The sequence below is a fragment of the Calypte anna genome, chromosome 18, assembly GCF_003957555.1.
Source record: "Calypte anna isolate BGI_N300 chromosome 18, bCalAnn1_v1.p, whole genome shotgun sequence".
Classification (NCBI taxonomy): Eukaryota; Metazoa; Chordata; class Aves; order Apodiformes; family Trochilidae; genus Calypte; species Calypte anna.
This window is the reverse complement of record NC_044263.1, coordinates 8,695,390-8,715,088: the sequence shown is the minus strand read 5'-3', so window position 1 is coordinate 8,715,088 and position 19,699 is coordinate 8,695,390. Positions and strand designations below refer to the sequence as shown.

Here is a 19,699-nt window from a genome sequence, read left to right as displayed (position 1 = left end):
GCAGCTACCACATCATTACCATAACATATTTGGCTAACAAATTAAAAAAACAGGAAAAAAAAAGCCCAACAGAGCATCTGGAAAACTGTACTATTCATTAAATTAAAATATGGAATTACCTTTAATTTCCTGCAGGAAAAAGACAAAACTTTTAAGATGTTCGCTGTTGCATGAATGAATTCTTATTTTTTAAATACAGATTTTCAGACAGACTACTCCTAGTCAGTCAGAGAAAGAAAACACCAAGTTATCAATTTTAAGAAGTTATAATTTTGAAAAAATATCCAAAGGATAAGCATTGATTTCTATGCAACCACAGAGTAAGAAGTTCTCCTCTTTTTACAGGTTATAATTTCTTATCATCAGATATGTACTGTGCATCAGGAAAGAGATGTCTCTGGATTTGTGAAGGTCAGTGATTTGGCAGTTCTCCCACAGAAAAATCTTAATTGGACTCAGTGTTTAAAAACACACACAGATCAGACTTAAGCACTGAGACAATTTCATGTCACTGTTTAAACAGAAACAAATATAAACCTGGGCTTTTTACAGAAAAAAACTCAAAAAGAAGCAATCACCTTGCAGAAAGGGTGGGGTGCTTAGATTGTATGCACTGCTACATGACAAAACAGGAAAAAATGGCTCTACAACAGTAGCAGTAAAAAAAAAAGAAAAAGAATAAATTGAATTATTCTTGAAAAACAAGGCTCAACAATAAAGTGATATGAAGATAAAAATTAGGATGTATGAAGGAAAAAAAATCAGGAATCATCTACATATTTCTACTGTAGTCTTTATCACAGACTTGACAGATCATACCTTCTTTTATCAGATTTTTCAGCTACTATATTAAACTGTACTGTAAAATGCAGGAAAAAACAAGCTACTCCAGCAAAGCTTCTAAAAACCACCAAGATAGCTGTAATAAACACAATTCTGGACCAAAAAGGAGAAAGGTGGTCTTATTAATTGCTGTATTGAATATGAAATTTTAATCCTGAAATAAAAGACTCAGAGATCCAAGGAAGATTACATAATTGTGCCATTTCTTACTGTCATCCAAGATGTAAATGATTGAGCAATACTTGCTAGAGGAAGAAAGAACTGTTACCATAAGAAACTACACACTAACCATAAGTCATGACTGACTTTCTTTTCCCCCTATGCAATCAGCAGGCCTAAACTAGTTCCTCACATCAGAGCTAGTTCTCTGTCCAGAGGTTAGCAATTCCTCCATATGAGCACATCTATTATTTAAAATTTCCAAACCACTGGAGTGTAACAGTCTTGAGGCCATAGGAAGATGCAATGCTCACTTAGCAAGATGATGTTAGGCAGTAAGACTATGACAGTCTTCCCCCTTTGACTGATGGACATTTAAGATTGACATTTTAGCCAAATGACAAAATTAAGACATGACAACGAGCCAATGAGCACCTCTTTACTTAAAACTACTGTAATTATGCTACTGAGGCTAATGCAAATGTTAATACTCTTCTAAGAGTCTTGAGCTTCAGAAACAACATGGTCTATGAAGCGTCTACAATATTAACTCAACATAACCCATCCTGAAATACTATTAAAAGAGTCATCAAAACAAAACCAGAACACCTTATGACAGAAAACCAAACCAAACCAAACAAAAAGAGGAAAAAGAAGCAATCCAGTAAAACTGCAGTCTTAGGAACATATTCAGAATGCTGAATCACTACAGTATCTTTGATTTGCATTTTCATCTTAATCTGTCAAAGCCATAGGGAAACACTGGTTAAATTTTAACTTCTTTTTTTTTTGTTTTTTTTTTTTTTGTCTAATCCTCTTAATCATGTTTAGACCTGCTTTAAATTATTTATCTTAGTCCTTTTCTGCAGTATAGCTTGCACACATACATTGTGAGAATTTTCAGTAGTGTATTTCTGTCCCACAACATACAGATTTTAATGTCATGAAATCTATAGTTTTGAACAGAACAGAGATGAAAAGACACATTTGTTTCTTTTTTACTTTTAAAGACGTTTGCATGTGTAATGGCACTTGTGTCACTGTGTGTAGAAAAGGCTCATCAAAATACGTGAAAACATCTCCACTAAAACTGAGTGTTTCCACAAACACACATTTTGTGCTGCTCTGTTGCACAGAATGGAACATAAAAGAAAGCTTGTTCACTATTATGGTACATTGGATTCACCTCCAGTCTAAAACAAGCAAAATCCCCAAGATCTTTCCTAGATCCTCTTTTGGTTTTATCATTATTTCCTGAAGCATTTTAGGGTCCCTTAAAATTAGTTGTGCTCCTCCTCATTCTATCCAACACCTCCCAAATGCAAGTTAGGTCCAGCCCAATATTTTCTGCCTTTACTGCAAACATGAGTCATTACCCTGCAGAGCTGGATCAGCTTCTCCCTTTTCATTGATGTAATATTCACTACACAGGGCAGCAAGTGCAGAGACTGCAGACTCCTGTAACAAAAACAAAACTGTGAACTTAAAGTATGACTTCAGTAAGTATATCAAGATATTTGTGCTGAGAATTAAAAGGTTAAGGAAAAAGAGAGTAGAAATAGAAAACCTACATAAGAAAAAAAGACAAAACATGAAGGAGGAGCAACTATTGTACCTTTATATGCTGTCGTGCACTGCTTGAAACAAGAGTGAGACTTCTTAGAGTGTCATTAATTAACCACTGCCAGCCACCTGAAATAATAGGGAACATAACTGGTATTAATTTTTATTTCTTTCAGAACTTTAACATTCTCTGTTTTATTTTTCACAAAGATCACCAATTATAAATACTGACATACTTCCTTGGTTTTCCAAAATAAACAAGGTTGTGATTCTCAGTGACAGCCATTCTGGTTTGGTTTGCAATGTACATAGTGCAAACACTGTGTTCAGTAATGCTGAAGATTTGGCAGGAAAACAAAATACTAGCAGCAAGTACAAAACAAATCTTCAAATAACATCACCATCTGTTTCAGTATTTGTGTCTTTTTGTTGTTTGAGGGTTTTTTTATTTGTTAGGTGACCCAACCTTGCTGATCTTACTTTGAAAAATATGACTCATTAATACTTTATATTAATGAATAACTAAGATAATGAAAAGTTACTTAAAATGACATACCTATTATTGGATCTCCTTTAAATGGCATTTTTGATAGTGACAACTTTTCAATTAAAGAGCACACTGCAAAAATATAAATATAACTGGATAAATATAAAAAAGTCAAGAAATAGCAGCAGTTTTGAAGACACGACCACATCACATAACATTAGAATCGATTTTAAATTTAAGAAAATTTGCAAATAGAAGAAAAAAATACGTGAAATTAGAAGCTATACGGAAATCATACTTGTGAGCCTTCTATACACAAAAAAAGCTACTATGCAGTAACTGACAGTAAGTGACAGGAATAGTCCCTGTCATTTGGGTAAATCCCTTGTTTGGTACCATGGTTTTCCCTCTGCTATTTTCTGCATCTGTGCATACTGGACACCATTCTGGTACTACACCAGTCCGTAAATCTCTGTCTGGTGGTGTTGTGAGTAAACCAGTTTGGGCAAGAATAATCCTACAGTCACTAAATAACTATTCAAATATATATGAAAGGTTTTCCTACATCTTACTAGCAGTTGTTTGGACTCAGAAGTGGCACCTGTTCACTGCACAGAGCTCAGAGCTATGAAACTGGAGGCAGTTCTATTTCCTTTGATATTTAGAACATGAAAAAAATGTCATTTTAATTATCAAGTCCTAACTATTTTAAATCTATGAACTTAAATGAGTTCTAAGCTTATAAAAACCCACTTTCAGAATAGTATTTTTTAGTGTTTCAAGGCTTCTTGAGGACTAGGGAGTAACACAGTAAACACTGCAGACTTACACTATACAATAGATGGACTGCATTGCTTAAATGAAAACTCAGCACTTGGGGAATATGTTATCTTTAACACCCTGGCAATCTGTTCAAGTAAAACAGATTGGAATACATCCACACTACCTACCTGACTGCTTTAGAGTCTGCAGAGGGTTCATGGAAAGGAGGAAGAGGACAGAACAAGCTACTAGATAACATGACCTTTTTCTTTTCCTCTTCTCCCGTACTTAATCTTTGAATCTTACTCCAACAGACAGTAGCTCATCATCTTCCTTATAATCAACTTACTGGACTCCGAATCTACTCCTGGATTCAGTCCTCACTATGGTAATATCATAATCTCACTCAAATTTAATTCAACATTGTTTGCCAGCTTCTTTGTTCTAATATTTATTCACAGACAAGGTTAATAAGTACAATGTGACTAAACCCAAGTCTCTGAGGCTTCCTCCTTAGTTCTCTACATTTCTTTTATAGTCTATTGTGGTTGAGAGCATCGTCTTCATTAGACATGCAGGCAATTTGTGGAACATTCTCAATTCTTCTCTTATTCCACCTACACAGTTGTATCATGCCAAAATAGTGTCATTTGTACGTCTCAAAAAGTCTGAATTACTCAGCTGCTTAAAAGATAAAGTATATTACCAAAAACTCCATATTCCTTCACCTTACACCGCCATGCCACAAAGTCTGTAAACTCATTCAGGACTGCAGCCATCTCCTTGCCCCCTCAAACCCTTCTATGTGATCACCCTGCACCTTGGTACTGAAACTCCTTTCCCCACTATGTTTGGATGGCTTCAGATCTTCAAAGCTGCAATCTGCTAGGAACACTTCCTTCATTCAACCCATGAGCAGGAAACTCAAGCTGCCATCCTTTCCTTATCCACCCAGGCTACCCAGATGGACATTTGTGACTGCAATGCCCTTCCTTTTGAGAGTGGTTCTGTATACACTGATCTTCATGACTCATGTGAACAAACCATCATCCTTCCTGTAAAATCTCCCTCTCCACTGTTGTTTATGTAGTCTTTATTCTTCACCTTAGCGCACAGACATATTATGATAAAATCATTAGTTACATGATAGCATCTTACTGCACTGGTCATATGTATTTTGGAGAGGAATCTAAGTAAACCAATGAAAGAAGCCAATTCAAGCCTGAAAAATTTTCAATGTGTGCAGCAAAGAAAAGATACAATGTGTGAAAAACTATCTCCAACTCCTGCAAAAACAGAGTTTTTCACAATTGTGCTGGCAGCCAATGTTCTGGTGTACCTGTCTTCTGATAGCCTTTCAGAGTTGGTGGGTTTTAGGTTATTGCTCATACTATAAGCACTTAACACAAGTTATGCAAAATAAAAGAGGTAAAAAGTGAACATAAGAAATCCTTACTACATATTTTCTGCTTTCACACCACAGCTGTGACACTTACCTGCTGGTCTCATCAGTTCACCACCTAAACCCCTGCAAAGCAAAAACAGCCTTCAGAGAACAACGTACCACAAGCAGTACGAGTGCACTGCCTAGAAAGAAGATTTAAAAAGCATTTCAGAATCTAAGCAGATCAAAATATACCTACAGTTTTGTATTTAACCAACTCTAGAACACTTTTTTTAAAACCAACTGTTATATTGACCTCAGCACAAGTTACAGGAAGCCTTCCTGAATATTTAACTTGTCTTGGAAAAACATGGTCCCAGTCTTTTTAACTTCCAACACATTGGAAAAGGGTGAGAAACCAAGGCTCAAGATGCTTCAGACTCTCCTGAACTAAGTGTGTGTTACACACAGATGGTCTCACCAGCTCAGACCTCAGCATTATCCAGCCCAGCTATTCTGCCTGAACTTCAGCCTGGCCACAGACAACACTGGGAAGGAGAAAGTCTGGCCTGGGCAGAAAGCAGGGAGAGGTAGGAGCCTCCTGGTAATGGCAGAGCCTGCTTCCATTTTTCAGCCTCTCAGATCTCTGGGCAGAGACATCTCCTCCCCCTGCCAAGCAATGTCTGCTGTTCCATGGATATCCCCAAGGTACTGTGACAACTGCTTGGGGTGCTCTGCTCAGTGGCTTAATTTTTCCATTTTCTGAACCTTTGACCCCTGCCCTTCCTTTGGATCTTTCCTCCCTCAGCTCCTCATCCTTGTTTCCATTCACTTCTGCTGGAATATTTCCTCCCTGAGGTGTGCCAAACCCTTAATCACCTGTTTGTATGGCCATGCTCTGGCAGAAACTCATAGCAAGGGGGAGGAACAACAAAGGCTTTTTTTGTTTATTTGCTTACGTTTGGGTTTTTTTTGAACCTTTTCTTCCCTCCTCTCCTCCTCCCTCCCCACAATAAAATTAGTAGCTGTGCTCCGAAGGCAAACCTAGCAACCCTAACAACTCTTAGAACTTTGTTCTCCAATCTATCCTTTTATATGAGCTTCAAAAGCCTCAACATTTTAAACAAGTTTTTCCATTCCATACAAGTAGGTGCCTTCTGCAACATGCACTGGGTTTCTGACCGCTCAACATTTTAATTGTTTTTTCAGGTAACACAGAGGTGCCAACTCCACAATATTCTCATTTGCCATAGATCAGCACTTCCTCTAATTGGAAAGCTTTTGCTTTCAACAATCAATATATTAAGGTCAATGTAATTATCCACAGCTCAACTTAACATCATCAGACGCAAGCACAGATTCCACATCCCTATGCTGATAAGGTCTTTGTACTATCTACCCCATCTCTCTGCCACATTGTCTGCTTTAGAGCTTCTAAAAAATTCAAATTAGAAAACAAAGAAATGATGCAAGGAGTTGAGACTGTAGCAAAAATAGAAGAATGATGAGACAAGTCTTGCTTCCTCTTCAGTATTTCTTTTCCCTTTATTTTGTCCTCACCCATTCCTCGCTTTTTGTCTGTTCTATTACTGCAAATGAGCATAAAGTAATGATCTAGTAAATTTGTTTGGTGTGCAACAGAGTCTGCTGATGCAAGGATTCAGATATAGACTTCTGTTCAAACTACAAAGCAAGAACTGAGTCATAAAGGCTGCTCTTCACTTCTTCACACTGCCAATAAGGAAGTCAGGCCACTTAAAGCTACTTCTATGTTAATAACTTGACAGCTATCCCTTCCTCTGGCATCACATCAACTCAATTTAATTTCAGAGTTTCACTGAGGACTGCTGTCCCTGTGCAAGAATGAAGAATGGTGGCAGTGTTTTGCATAGCAAGATTTCCATGTAATGGAGAAACTATAATCAAATCTCTCTTTGAAGGCACTGCCATCCCCTGCACTGTTCCCTGCATCTTTTCAAGTTATTTCTTGCCTGGACACCACAGTATGTGCACCAATGAATCTAATTTTTTTCCCCTTTCCACAGCTCAAACATATTTCAATTTTACAAACTGAGAATTCTATCATAATCCTAGATCTTTCCTCAGTCAGTTGTTTAGTTTGTCAAACACGATGTGCATCTTTCTGTTTGCTTTATCTCACTCTGAAGTATTTTGCTAAATTAAAAAGATACAGATCTACCTAATTCAGACATTCTGAATTCTGCTGTACAGTCAGTATTCTCTCTTTTTTGTTCCAAAGACACATCCACAAGTTGCATCACATTATTAGATATACCTGTTTCAAGGCTTAATTATTAATTCAATTTGTAAACTGACTGATGCAGTGCCCAGGTTCATTCCGTTCTTTCCTATGTGCAGCTCCACAGCAAGTTTCTCTCCTAAGAAGCATCTTAGGATGAATCACAATTTATTTGTGAAAAAAATAATAAAAATGTATAAACCCTTGTAGAACCAATGAATTAAAGATTACTGAATTAAGAATGCTGGTGTCTATTTTCAAATTATGTAGGCCTGAATCAGTACCAACGACAGCAGTGTTTTTTAAAATATTATTATTTAAAACCTCTTTTTTTCAGAAGTACAGAACTCATCTTTGCTGAATATTTTCATCTCCATATGGACAGTAACTGATTTTTTTTCCAGAGGAACTCTTTTCACAAATAGAACTGAAGTCTCTCAAAAGAGCCAGGCTGCACACTTATACTGTGCTTTGTAAGTACAAAATGGATTTATCCCAAGGTACTCACAGGAGGACAGAGATACCTTTGAGCACCAATGAAAAAGCCTCTGCATTTAATAAAGCTCTGTCAGTCATCCCCTGAAGATGCAGAGAATAAAATATATTAAGCTAAGAAACACCTACTTTTAGGGTACTATAAATTCATATACTGACAGTACATGGTTTGGATTGAATTTTAACACCAGAAGACTACAGATGAAACCCTGGCTCTGTGGAACCAAGAGTTTGCCCAGTGACTTCAGTTAGCAGCAAAAGAATCCCACCTTATAACTCTCCAGAACAAAACATAGCACAATCACCTAGAATCACCGTGCTACTGGATGCAAAAAATAATTTAAACTTGGAAAAATTAAGATGAGCTTGTTTCAAGTCTGGAATTATTTGCTGATTAAGTTAATATGCCTAAAAAACTCTTTTATATAGATGACTGCCAAGAAGCACACTTGCCCCGAAACCACCAAGATTAGTTGCAACCTTAAAGGTCTTTGAAATGAGATGTTTCTCCTTTGCTGAGCACCTGTCAGCACCTACAGGCTACCTTACTCTCCTGGAAAAGTTAAAATGCTTCCACTGGCTGCTCTCCTGAAAACCTAAAAGTGCTAATCTCACAGAGCTGACCATGTAATACACACAACCAGACTCTCAAATGTTCTGAGATCAGAGCAAAACTCACATGGAGTGGGAGTCACTAACAAGCACTGGGTCCTGTCATATCCAGCTCTGCTGGGAACCCTGAAAGCCCAAAAAAATGGAACATTTGCTGAAATAGAGAGGTGCAGTGCAACTATCTGGAAAAAGCCCAGGATATGTGTCTGCAGCACTTATTTGTACTTGAATTATCTTTTTACCCAACTGGTTTGTATTAAAACCAACATTAGCAGACTCAGCACTGGCTACAAGAAAGAAGATAAAAAAAACTTAACTCAGCTGGAACATTCATTTGAGAACCTTGTATCATATGATGCATTTCTAAAGAATCTTACCAGAACTACACTTAGAAATACTTTATAATTCAAGATTTTCCATAATGAGAACTAGTACAGGGGTCTTAGATACTCTACAGAAATATATCTGCTATTAAAAACAGATCCTAACCATGCTGGTTCAGTGGAAGCATAATATAAGTCAGGCTGACCATTAACATCATTTAACCTGGCAGGCTGACTTCCTACCCCAAGTAAGGCAGCTTAAAGCAACAGATGCCAGATGTTTTTCTGTCTCAGATTTTTATATATAAAACTAATGTTTAAAGCAAATAAAATATAGCTCAATTTGTATAACTCTATAACCCATTTGCTCAAAGCAGACACAAAAGACAAACACTCTAAGTGTCATGGGTTTTGTATCACTTTCTATAAGTGGTGCCCATTTAATACAGAAAACAACAATACAGAAAACTGTGCAACAGTGAATTGGAAATGCACATGCAAATGATGAAACCAACCAGCTCCTCAAGACAAACTAGTGCATCAGATGTGTCAGAAGCAAGACCATTGGAAGGAAGTACACACTGCTGTGCCTGGACTTGCTTCTCCTTTTTCCGTGTGCTATGGTTAACCCAGAAAAGGACTTATCCAGGAAGTCACAAACATACTTGTATTTTTTTAAAAAATACATACTGAACAGGATTTTCTACAATTAGCATAAACAAATTTGCTTGCTTCAAGTATACTCAAAATTTAGAGATGGTGCAGTGTAACCCAAAACTCAAGACTGTCTCCTGTCTGAAGGATAATTCACGGCCATCATTCAACATCAGCTTAAAGACACTACAAGAGCTGCTAAGCAAAACAAGATGTTTGCTTAAACAAAGGTCTTACGTACTTATGGATCCAATGGAAACCTCAGCATTAGACAACCAAGAAACTCCCAACCCATTTTCCAGCTTAAAGTTTATAAATTACAACTTTTTAGTACAGCCAAGAAAACACCACATCATTTTTACACTTTGCTATCTTCCCTTTCTCACAGGCCAAAGCATTTTCTGAGAACACCTTTATCAAAGCATTGAAATACATTTGGTCCACAAAAATACGGCTATTTTGTTGCGAAATGTGACAGCAAAATATTTTAAAAATAGTAGACATGTGGCTTGAAGCTTTTTGCTGATGCAGTTTAAAAACTAGAAACACAAACAAAAGACACAGGTTTTCAATATTCCTACAAGATGTTGTTACACTGAAAACTCCCGGTAGCAATTTCTCAAATGGAAATCTTTGGAATATTATGTGCAATAATTACTCGTCACAAAACAAGTCTGGCTTGTTTCACTAAATGCTTGCCCAGCAATACTCAAATTGCTGGTTTGTTTTTATAACCTAGTTTATTTTTCTTGTCCTATTTGAAAATATTACATGCATACAAATATTTTAAAATATGGATTATATTAGACATCTCTGTCTCAGCCTAAGCATTAGAGCAAACAGTAGTGAATCAATTTTGCTTGGAGTTGAATTAGAAGTCTTATCTAGAATGAAAACGTTTCTGTAGGCATCTTTTAAATACCATTAAGTGCAAGAAGTGCACATTATGACAAAAACAAATTACACCCAGGCTCCACCCTGACATTAAAGAATTTATGAGCGCCAAGATAGCCACCCACAAAGACACTAACATACAGTATCAGCATTAAAACTATCCACAAATACAATCTAACTAAGAGTGGAAGTTTTACACCAGTATGTATGACCCTCAAAGAAGTACATTTTAACATTTTTCCCAGAAAGTTTCAGGATAGAAAAACAATGTAATTTTGAAAAATTCATAATTAATCATTACACAGAAAAAACTTTAGGTTTACTGTTTTGAGACATGTGCAAGTAAGTGAACTAAACTGCCCAAAAAGCTCTAAGAATCTGTCAGTTAAAGTAGAAAAAACCCTCATTCACATATGCAATTGGTAGGTAATCTTATTTCCTTAAATTTAAGAACACACTCTCAAGTCACATACCAGTTTTAATTCACATTTACTTAACAGTTACTTAGGCAAACTCCCTTCACATCCTGGAAGGTCCAATAAATAGGAAATGAAAAACAACTCAGTGAAAACTCATTTACATTTTCCTTGGCACAGGAGTTGAAAAAGTTTGTCCAAGCTTTTGTAATTCTCCTGGGCCTACTCATTACACAGGATGAAGAAAATCATTCTTGAATTGAGATACAAGCTCCTTACAAAAATAAATAACTTCTGTACTCATTAACTTATTAGTTTTATTTTCCTACAGACCTGCCTGAACTATACAATACTACAGTATGGGTGAGTAATGGGAAAGAAATCCATTAGGCACTGCAGCCATGGATTAGTGAGCAGATTCTATTTCACATCCTTTTCTTTACCTGTCTCTATCACAATACTTAGATCAGTACTTACAGCTCCCCCATTCATCTAACATGCCTGAGAGTTGCACTCTGAACACCACAGCCAGCATGAACCACCAGCAGCCTCTGTAGCAGGCAGACAAAGCCAAAGGAATGCATGTGCTTGCAAGACTGGCAGGCTGCAGTGACTCCTACAAACCAAAAAGCTTTTCAGGATCTTACTGTTTTCATTACTCCTAATTGATACTTTCCAATACAAAATTAATTTTTTGCATCCATTTTCTTACCTGTACAACTGACGACTGCAGAGCTGGAATGTGGGGAGAAAGCAAAACACATCAGTGTTAGCAGAGTTTGATACAAGTGTTTTCATTTTTCCTCCCCACCAGCAATGTCTATATACTGTGAGTTATGCCACACACAGGATCATTTAAAAAATAAAATGCAAAGGAAAAATCTTAAAAACACCCTTCTCTATATCCACTTGAATTTTACATGTAAACAAAATTAATTTCACACATTCATAAAGCACTTTCTTAATTCCAAAATGTAGCTGGTCCTGCAAAGCTAGTTTGGCTTTTTAAAATACATTTTCTTTCTACAGTTGTCCTGTTAAAACAATATCATATCACCTACTGAAAACTGAAAATAACTCATTTAACATCATCTACAATAAAATTTCCAATGTGACTGAAACATGGTTAACATTATAGTTGGTCACCTTTAAAAATGAGAGATTATCAAATTTCTCTGCAGTAAACCCCCCCCAAAATCAGATTTTTAAAATGAGAACAACGTTGGAAATTAACTGTAAGAACAGAGAGGAGCAGAAACTGGAAAGTTCATCAAATGAAATTAAGGCCACTGTAACAGTACATGCACTACTGTTCAAGCTTTCAGGCATGTCAACATCAGAAAGTGAAACAAGAAAGATGCTTTTTCAGCCTGTAGCAGCACCTTTCACCTGTGCACAGAATTAAGCAAGCACCTATGTACTTTAAAGCAATATGGGTAAATAGTGAATCCATTACAGCAGAAAATGAATAGGAGCCTGAATGCTGAAGTACTGTCTGTCCCACAAAGTAAGGAAATGGGAGACAAAAGAAAAAAAATACAACAACATGGAATGGTTTAATATTAAGGGGACAAAACAGGCAGAACTACCTCCATAAAATAAATTTAAATTGCTATGATCAGGTCAAGACTTTGTTTGTTATAAGTAGGGATAAAGACAAGTGTTTTCACGGTGTACAAACAGGTGAGTTATGGATGGAAGAAGGATTTAGCAATAAAATCCCAATAAAGAGGAAAAAAATAGAAAGGACAGAGATTGAACCACGAGGAGATCCCTCTTGATTCTGGTTACATTCAAACAACAGCCGTACATCCATCTGCAAGGAGTGTGTACAGAAAGTGAGAAGGAATGTAAAGGTAAAGGAAAACCAAGCAAAACCCCACTGCAGTGCTCCTGAAGTGTAACTGAGGAAATCAGAGAAAAAGTCTCAGCTAAAGAGCTGGCAGAACAGAAAGGGGCCAAACATGAAATTTTACTGGAACAAGTTACACAATCAAAGGTCTCTCACTCTGGAGTGTGTGTCCCAGTTCATATTTGTGAGACACTTTCAGCACAGGATGAAGAAGGTGAACAGCTGTCTTAATTGTAAATGTTTGTTTACAAATAAAACAACATAACAAATTAAAAGACACATTTATACTGGCTACAAACCTCTTGATGGATCTGCTTAAGTCCCTCCAGTGATTTTTCATTGAAATAATACGTTACTGGTCTGTAAAGGGATACAAAATTTTTAATGTTTGTTTCCTAATCATGCTATAATTTTTCTTCCATGACTTGACTGTACTTTTAAACAGAAAAACAATAATTTGATTTCTAAATAATACTCAGAAATATATAATTTTTAATTTTTAGTAATTCAGCAAGCTTGTTCTTAAACATCTGCCCATCCTAATTGAAGTCAGGCTAGTATAAAATCCTACTGTCAACAGAAATTCCAAACTCAGATTTTTGCAGCAAGGATTTGTGATTCTTGTGAAAGAAAGAAAACAAACACCTCATTCAATCACAACATTAAAGCAGACATCTCCAAACAATTGTAAATTATTTTGCCTACATCACCTATATTTAATACATGTGTGATTACACTCACATATACCTGTGGATGTGTGTGTATATATAAAAATATATGGACCAGCAACAATTAAATCCAACTAAACTACTCAAGAAACTATTTCTAGTAACACTGAAGACTAAAGACTGTCCCCTCACCTGAAACACAACATACTGAAGGGGAGAGGGAGTTTAATCTACATTTAAATGCCAACTTGGAACACTCCCAGTAAGGCAGCAAACGATCTCACTTGCCGTGTGATGAAATTAGACTGAAGTTTATAACATCACTGAATAAAATCAATAGTCTTGGCAAGACTGATCAAAACAAATAAAAATTCAATGGAAAATAAGTTCAATAAGATTTCCATAGTTATATTCAGGAAGCTTTCAACAGACTAGGCATGAAAGGAAAACTTATAGCCAAGATAATCTTGAATTTATACCTATTATTCTCTTCTGCTAGTTTACACAATGCATGGGTGATCTCAGCACAGGCAAGAATTGCCCCATGGCGTGTGTGCAGATCTGTGCCCACTGATAAAGGTAGAAGCCTTGGCAAAACTGAAAGAGATCAAATAGTTATTCCTTTTTTTAAGCAAAGCATAGTGACAGATCACAATTCAAAATGTAAACATGTCTGCCTAAAAATAAAATGGGAAAAACATTTCTGGAAAGTCAGACCAATATACCCTGGCCAAAAAACAAGCCTTAAAAACTTCAAGTAAATCTGATACTAAACCAGACCAAGAATTTCTGTATTCACAATGAGTCCCCTGTCTGATGGAACAAAAATCACACACTTGGTGGCTGAGCAGTAAGGGAAATGGGACTGCACCTCCTCTGCATTTCCCTGCAGTCTGCAGGCTGCCACCTCCCTGGTCTGCCATGGGGAGCTGAGCTAAGGTCTAGGTGTCAGCTGCTTCCAGCTGTATCACAAAGCAGGAAAGCACATCCTCAATCTCGAGTGAATCGAGCAAAGAAACCCAAATTCTTGCTAAGAATGTTTAAATACACACATAATAGTCAAAAAGGCATTCTGAAGATGTCAGACCAGACAAGACAAAACAGATCCCCCCACCCTTTATGAATCCATAGCTGTATCACCAAAACTAAAGCTAGGAATCTGAGGGCTAGCTGCCTGAGTTGTTGCAGCCAAACTACCCCCATTTATTCACCTTGGAACTGCTGGGGTCCACTTAGCTGGATAACTAAGGACAAGTTCCAGAGACAGAAAAAGATCTGGTAGTATTGTATATTTTGTGCATAAAATCTGGAAACTGGTAAAGCTGTTACAGTCACTACACCGTGTAAGTTTATAGAATCATAGCATCGGATGGGTTGGAAGGGACCTCAGAGATCATCAAGTCCAACCCTTGATCCACTACTGCTGCAGTTCCCAGCCCATGGCACTGAGTGCCACATCCAGTCTCCTTCTTAAATATCTCCAGGGATGGAGAATCCACTACTTCCCTGGGCAGCCCATTCCAATGTCTGATCACCCTCTCCAGAAAGAAATTCTTTCTCATCTCCAACCTAAACCTCCCCTGGCACAACTTGAGACCCTGCCCTCTTGTCTTGCTGAGAGTTGCCTGGGAAAAGAGCCCAACCCCCCCCTGGCTCCAACCTCCTTTCAGGGAGTTGTAGAGAGTGATGAGGTCTCCCCTGAGCCTCCTCTTCTCCAGCCTGAACACCCCCAGCTCCCTGAGCCTCTCTTTATAGGATCTGTGCTGGATCCCTTCACCAGCCTAGTGAAGGGACTCCAGTTTCAGGGTAAATGTTCATTTTCATTAAGTCATGGTGCATGTTTAAGCCTGCTTCATACATTTTTGCTACAGAAGCTACAACACTTGATATGTTACATTGAACTTAAAATGGTACCTACCCACATCTGCCATGTATTCAGGAGCCTGTGCAGTAAGGTTATGCAGAGCTTTGGCTGAAAGTTCTCGAATAACACTGAAGATGTAGAAAAACATTTTTGGAGATTTTTGGGTTAGCAATTTAGTAGATGTAATAAAAAAACCAAAACACATCAACACACATCAAGAAAGGACTCCTACTCCTCATCAAAATAAAGAATTTGTCAGTATTAAACATTACACTGTTCTCTGTCACTCCCATCTTTTCACCCCTCAAAAATAGCCAACAAAACAAAACAGGGGACCCAACAGACAGCCTACAGCTAGCTTTTAGTGATATGAATAGAATTTATTGCTGAAAGAGACAAAGAAAAAGGTTAAGTGTGGATGGTAGAACCTGAGGGCTCATTCTATACATTGGCAGGGACACGACAGTAAACTATTATTATTTTTCATGATGCAAACTAGTATCAGCATTGATATAATCTCATTTGTGTTATGTGTACACATTTTAATCTTCATGAACACTGACTATGACTAAGCACCATCTCTATGTATGAAATCTTCATTAATTATGATAATTGCATGGTGATGGTGTTTACCCCTCAGACACACTATATACCATATAAGTGTGTTTTACTTATCTATTAACAGATTGAGGTCATGGCAAAAGACAAAATTCACAAAGTGACAATATGCTAGGGAGGTACAGATCAGCTACCACTGGTCCAGATTTCTTCAGTCAAATGCTACTGCCAACTCTAGTAGAAAAAAATGTATAAAGACAACCTAGGAAAGTATGATATGCAGAACAGAAAATGCCTGAATGTTAATAATTTATGAACTCACCTATCCCAGTGATTAATCTTCATGGAAATTAAATGATCAATCATTGGCTCTGTATACTCAGGAAAGCCAGCAATATAAACACTGAAAAAGAAATGTTCATAGAGACTACAGAACCAACATTTCTATGTGATATATGTAGTTAACACAAGCTACTCCGAAACCTGAAATCTTCTAGGCTTAAAGCAATGAAAAAAACCCCTTAAATATCCTTTCTCCTAGATGAGATGCATCCAAATGACATAAAATATTAGGAAATATTTGACAATTATTAGGGAAAAAAATTAAATCACTTTTGTAAAACTCTTCCAGCTTCTCTATAAAACCTGCTATATGTGCAAAAAATTTTTCAGCAACAAAAAGTAAAAATATTCAATTCCCATTGTTACCTTTTGGAAAATATAGATGTACATACTAACACAATTATTTCAGATTGGAGAAATTTATCCATGATGTAATTTACAGTACTCAGTACAACTAAGGTACAGAACTGTGCTACATCTTCATAAATGCAACTGTTCAAAGTTTAACACAGGTTTTCAATCTGTCCTTTCTAAAAATTAAACCTCCATAATAAGCCAATTCTGACAAAAAAAAAAAAAGTTAAAGCTGAAAACCCAAAACCTAAGATGTAAGGGAACACCAGAATTAATAAGCTCAGTAGCCTGCATAATTACGTAGCTTTTACAGCTACACTTACTTTCCAGTCTTCAGAAGCACCAAGTATTGAAAGCTAAGGTCAACAGAAGTTAAATGTTTTCTCAGTACATCTGATGTATGCTGAATAATCTTGGAAACATAAACAATCAGTAGAATGTGCTTGTGTCAAAAGGACATGCACAAAGGGACAAAATTAAGGCCACATAGATTACCTTAATTTTACCTTTTCATATCTTTTGAGCGATTGATTAACTTTGTGACCATAATGGTGTTCCATTAATACATGTCCATGTCATCAGAAGCAAAACAAAGACAAAACCAAATACTGCTGCATATTATATTCTGGTATCTATGTAATTAATCAGAAGAGCAGGAATCCTTAAATCTACAGCACAGACCTCAGTTATTGAGCCAGTACAGGACACAAAGTACTATCTACTACTGTTATGATCCCCAGATGGGGATTAGAGACTGGGTTTAACTGTATGTTGATGACTGCACAGAAATAATAGAATTCATTACTCGTTGGTTCCTGTCCCTGTTGGAACATACAATAACAGACAGACTTTCCATCAAGGTTTCAAAAGGGCACCCAGCATGAAAACCTGGCTTAAGAATATGTAGATTTTAAAGGATATAAGCAACAATTTACACAAAGACATATATATCAAATGTATGTATATATATATATATGAAAATACATGATACTGCCTCTCTACAAGAATATGTCACCCTTTCTTAACCAAATTAAATTACAGACACTGACACATATTTCTCAAACTTTCATTGTTCAAAGTACTCTCATAGCACAGACCTCCAGGTCTGCACAGCTTTCCTTCACAGAGCAGCCTTATGCTGGCACACAAAGTGTCCCAGGATTGTTTTATCTGGGTGGGGGAATGACAGCTAAAGATTCTAGATCTGGAATATGAACCTCAAGCAGCTTTTTCCAGCTACATAAATAATTACACCACCTTAAGGCACAGCGATCAGAAAAGTCCATTCTTCCTACCACATCATAATGATACATGTTTTCTGTGAAGCCAAATATATGCTTATGTACTTTTCCTTTGATGTAACTCAGACAAAAATAAGGAAATAATTAAGTATTGACCCAAATAATTACACCCTGAAATGCGAAGTGGAGAAGACTTTTTAAAGTAATATAATGAATGAGATGACAAATACTTTATGAAGAAGAGTTTGATTAATAACACTGAACATGGCTTAAAGGAATGGAGCATAAGATTATTTATAAAGAATTTACAAATTAATTCTTTCTGTTGCACAGTTTAAAGGGAAGGGCCAAGAGTGGAAGAAAGAAGAAAACAGTAACAATATTTTCACTTAGTTACAAAGTACTCCTACAAAACCCCTGGAGATCACAACAAAAAGAGTAACAAATGAGCCATGGAAAAAAATTAGTAAATTAACAATTCTACTCTCAAAAAGTAAGGAGAACACCATTAGTCTCCAAGCCCAAACCATAATAGGGAGAAAATAAAAACTTTTTTATACTTTCTGAATATTTTCCAATTTTCTACTAGTACAAAAAGCCCGTTTCAGAAACCCTGCTTTACAGATGTATAGCAGCAGCAAATACCAAGGCCCTGCATTGCCCCATCCCAGCTCAGTAGGCGGGAGCTCTGAGGAAGGGTGTAGGAGGAGGGTGTGGACCCCAGAAGGACTGACAGTAGGTAAAAGGTGAAGATATGTACAGAGTGAAATGATTATGCACAAGGGGGACAATGTGGAGGTAGGAAGATTAATATAAAATAAATTAATTAATTAAATGGTTGATGAAGAGTGTGAGGATTTCCAGTGCAAATTCTCTTTAAAACTGTTCACTGGAAGTCAAAGCTGGGAAGAGGATATAAGCCATCATACACTTGTTGGCTATTTTTGTTCCCCAAGAATCCAATCTCTTCAAGCCTTCCTAACCTGCTTCTGAGCAACATGCCACCCCACAGGGCAATTTATCTGACCTATCTTAAAATGGTGTGAATCACCTTTTGTATGTACCTGCCTGTCTCTTTGCATTGGCCCTGGACAGAGGCGAGACACCTGGGCTAGACTCTCTGTCTTAGACAACTAAAGCTAGAACCCAGCCCTCAGCCTTTTTCATCTTCTCATGAGGAAATGCAATCCTCCAGCCATTTTAGTCATCCTGTGCACCCAGCTTGCCTCTCATTTCCCCTGACTTCAGCTTTCTTGCACAGCTGGCTGACCAGAGCTGGAAAACAGTACTCCAAGAGAAGCCACTGATTTCTAACAGCACCAGTTCCAGTATTTCCCATTACATTCTTTGCAGACTCCATACTGCAGTGATCAGGTTGGTTTTTCAAACACTACTGCATACTGGGCTTAGATTTTCACTGAGCCATCTATAAAAAATGCAAGCACTCAAACTTAAGGTCTATGACAACAAATTCAATCACATGCAAAGTCTTTTTTAAAATGGGTATTTAATTTTTTACCCACATCAGAGTCTGCCATCGTAACATCCAGCCTCTGCTTTTACAAGAGCTCTTCAAAATCCCCTGGTCTTCTCTAATCTTGACCAGTTTTGTGACACCTGCAAATACTACCCCTTGGCTGCTTCCTCTAAGTAGACGAGGAAATCATGGTCACATTTTCACTGTGTCTTACGTACAATAAGCAGTTTGATGCAGAAGTATGAAAAAACAGATCTTAATTTATTAGAAAACAACAGCAATAAACAATGCTGTTACTGTCTGTTTCACCTAACAGCATCTACAAATATTTCATTATGTGAAAGAAATCCCTCATGTTTAGGAAAACTAATGCTTGGAAACTTACCTTATAGTCAAATAGCAGTTAACTCTGTTACCAACAGCAAAATAATCAGCTGCAGTTAGAATGTCTATGCCATGTGGAAAAGTGCCCTACAAACATTATAGGAAAG

The 19,699-nt window shown here is 37.0% G+C and overlaps 1 protein-coding gene across 1 annotated transcript in view; it reads right to left on the bottom strand.

The window, feature by feature from the left end:
- The window catches only part of TBCD (tubulin folding cofactor D), a 106,523-nt gene that overhangs the window by 25,143 nt on the left and 61,681 nt on the right, over nucleotides 1–19,699 (bottom strand). Inside the window, exons 18-27 of the mRNA XM_030461670.1 lie at nucleotides 19,594–19,679; nucleotides 16,117–16,197; nucleotides 15,291–15,364; nucleotides 13,852–13,969; nucleotides 13,004–13,064; nucleotides 11,565–11,587; nucleotides 5,311–5,342; nucleotides 3,122–3,184; nucleotides 2,618–2,694; nucleotides 2,379–2,460 (exon numbers count right to left, since the gene is read on the bottom strand). Coding sequence (XP_030317530.1) covers nucleotides 2,379–2,460; nucleotides 2,618–2,694; nucleotides 3,122–3,184; nucleotides 5,311–5,342; nucleotides 11,565–11,587; nucleotides 13,004–13,064; nucleotides 13,852–13,969; nucleotides 15,291–15,364; nucleotides 16,117–16,197; nucleotides 19,594–19,679 — 697 coding nt within the window. The remainder of the gene's footprint in view (nucleotides 1–2,378; nucleotides 2,461–2,617; nucleotides 2,695–3,121; nucleotides 3,185–5,310; nucleotides 5,343–11,564; nucleotides 11,588–13,003; nucleotides 13,065–13,851; nucleotides 13,970–15,290; nucleotides 15,365–16,116; nucleotides 16,198–19,593; nucleotides 19,680–19,699) is intronic.